The 1,267-nt window shown below is 50.6% G+C and overlaps 1 protein-coding gene across 1 annotated transcript; it reads right to left on the reverse strand.

Annotated features, from left to right (window-relative positions):
* Positions 1-298: 298 nt before the first annotated feature.
* On the reverse strand, positions 299-1,258 carry LOC108357220 (RNA-directed DNA polymerase homolog; the record flags this gene model as incomplete). The annotated part of the gene is made up of 3 exons (XM_017608312.1): positions 1,029-1,258; positions 559-847; positions 299-376 (listed from the first exon to the last, which is right to left on the reverse strand). Coding segments are annotated over exons 1-3 (465 nt in total), but the record flags the coding sequence as incomplete, so codon positions are not given.
* Between the last annotated feature and the right edge of the window lie 9 nt (positions 1,259-1,267).

The raw sequence follows: 1,267 nt of genomic DNA on the forward strand, positions 1-1,267 counted from the left end.
AAAAAATGGTTGGTTGAAGTCTGGGCAGCAAAGTATTGGTGCGGAAGTCCGTTTTCCCTTGAGCGCCTCGAATGCGTTGTTCTGTAATTCGCCCATGTCCAAGTTTGGTTCTTTTTGAGTAACTGGTNAATGCGTTGTTCTGTAATTCGCCCCATGTCCAAGTTTGGTTCTTTTTGAGTAACTGGTTGAGGGGTGCCGCGAGTGTGGAGAAGTTAGCGATGAAGCGGCGGTACCAGGAGGCAAGTCCAAGGAAGCGGCGAAGCTCCTTGATGGTTCGGGGCGCAGTCATTTCCCGTACCGCGGCTACTTTTCCAGGGTCGGTGTGTATCCCGGTGTGTACAAAACTGCATTTCTCGAAGTTGATTTGCATTTTGTGGTTCTGAAGTCTATGAAAGACTTCGCGTAAGTAGGTCATATGTTCGGTGAACGTTTCGCCTAGCACGATGATATCGTCTAAGTAGGCGAACACTTTTGGTTGCAATTCCGGGCCGAGTATAGAGTCGAGGGCGCGCTGGAAGGTGGCTGGAGCGGAGTGTAGTCCGAAGGGCATTNTTTGTGGTTCTGAAGTCTATGAAAGACTTCGCGTAAGTAGGTCATATGTTCGGTGAACGTTTCGCCTAGCACGATGATATCGTCTAAGTAGGCGAACACTTTTGGTTGCAATTCCGGGCCGAGTATAGAGTCGAGGGCGCGCTGGAAGGTGGCTGGGGCGGAGTGTAGTCCGAAGGGCATTACCTTCCATTGAAAAAGTCCTCGGCCGGGAACGGTGAAGGCGGTATATGGCCGAGACTTCTTGGCTAACGGTATCTGCCAGTAGCCGTTCTTTAAGTCGATGGTTGAGATGTACTTTGCTTCTTTTAGCTGGTCCAAAATGGCTCTGATTTGGNGGGGCGGAGTGTAGTCCGAAGGGCATTACCTTCCATTGAAAAAGTCCTCGGCCGGGAACGGTGAAGGCGGTATATGGCCGAGACTTCTTGGCTAACGGTATCTGCCAGTAGCCGTTCTTTAAGTCGATGGTTGAGATGTACTTTGCTTCTTTTAGCTGGTCCAAAATGGCTCCGATTTGAGGCAGTGGGTACGCGTCGGGTTCACTAGCGGCATTGAGTTGACGATAATCAATGCACATCCGCCAGGTTCCTTGTTTCTTTCTGACTAGTACAATTGGTGAGCTCTATGCGCTCCTGGAGGGTTCTATCCGGTTAGCGGTGAGTAATTCGACCACTTCGGTGTTTATTACCTGCTGCATGGCGGGATTGCGCGGGTAGTA

Source organism: Rhagoletis zephyria, unplaced genomic scaffold (genome assembly GCF_001687245.7).
Source record: "Rhagoletis zephyria isolate East Lansing unplaced genomic scaffold, Rhagoletis_zephyria_1.1 Rzeph_scaffold_72587, whole genome shotgun sequence".
NCBI lineage: Eukaryota > Metazoa > Arthropoda > Insecta > Diptera > Tephritidae > Rhagoletis > Rhagoletis zephyria.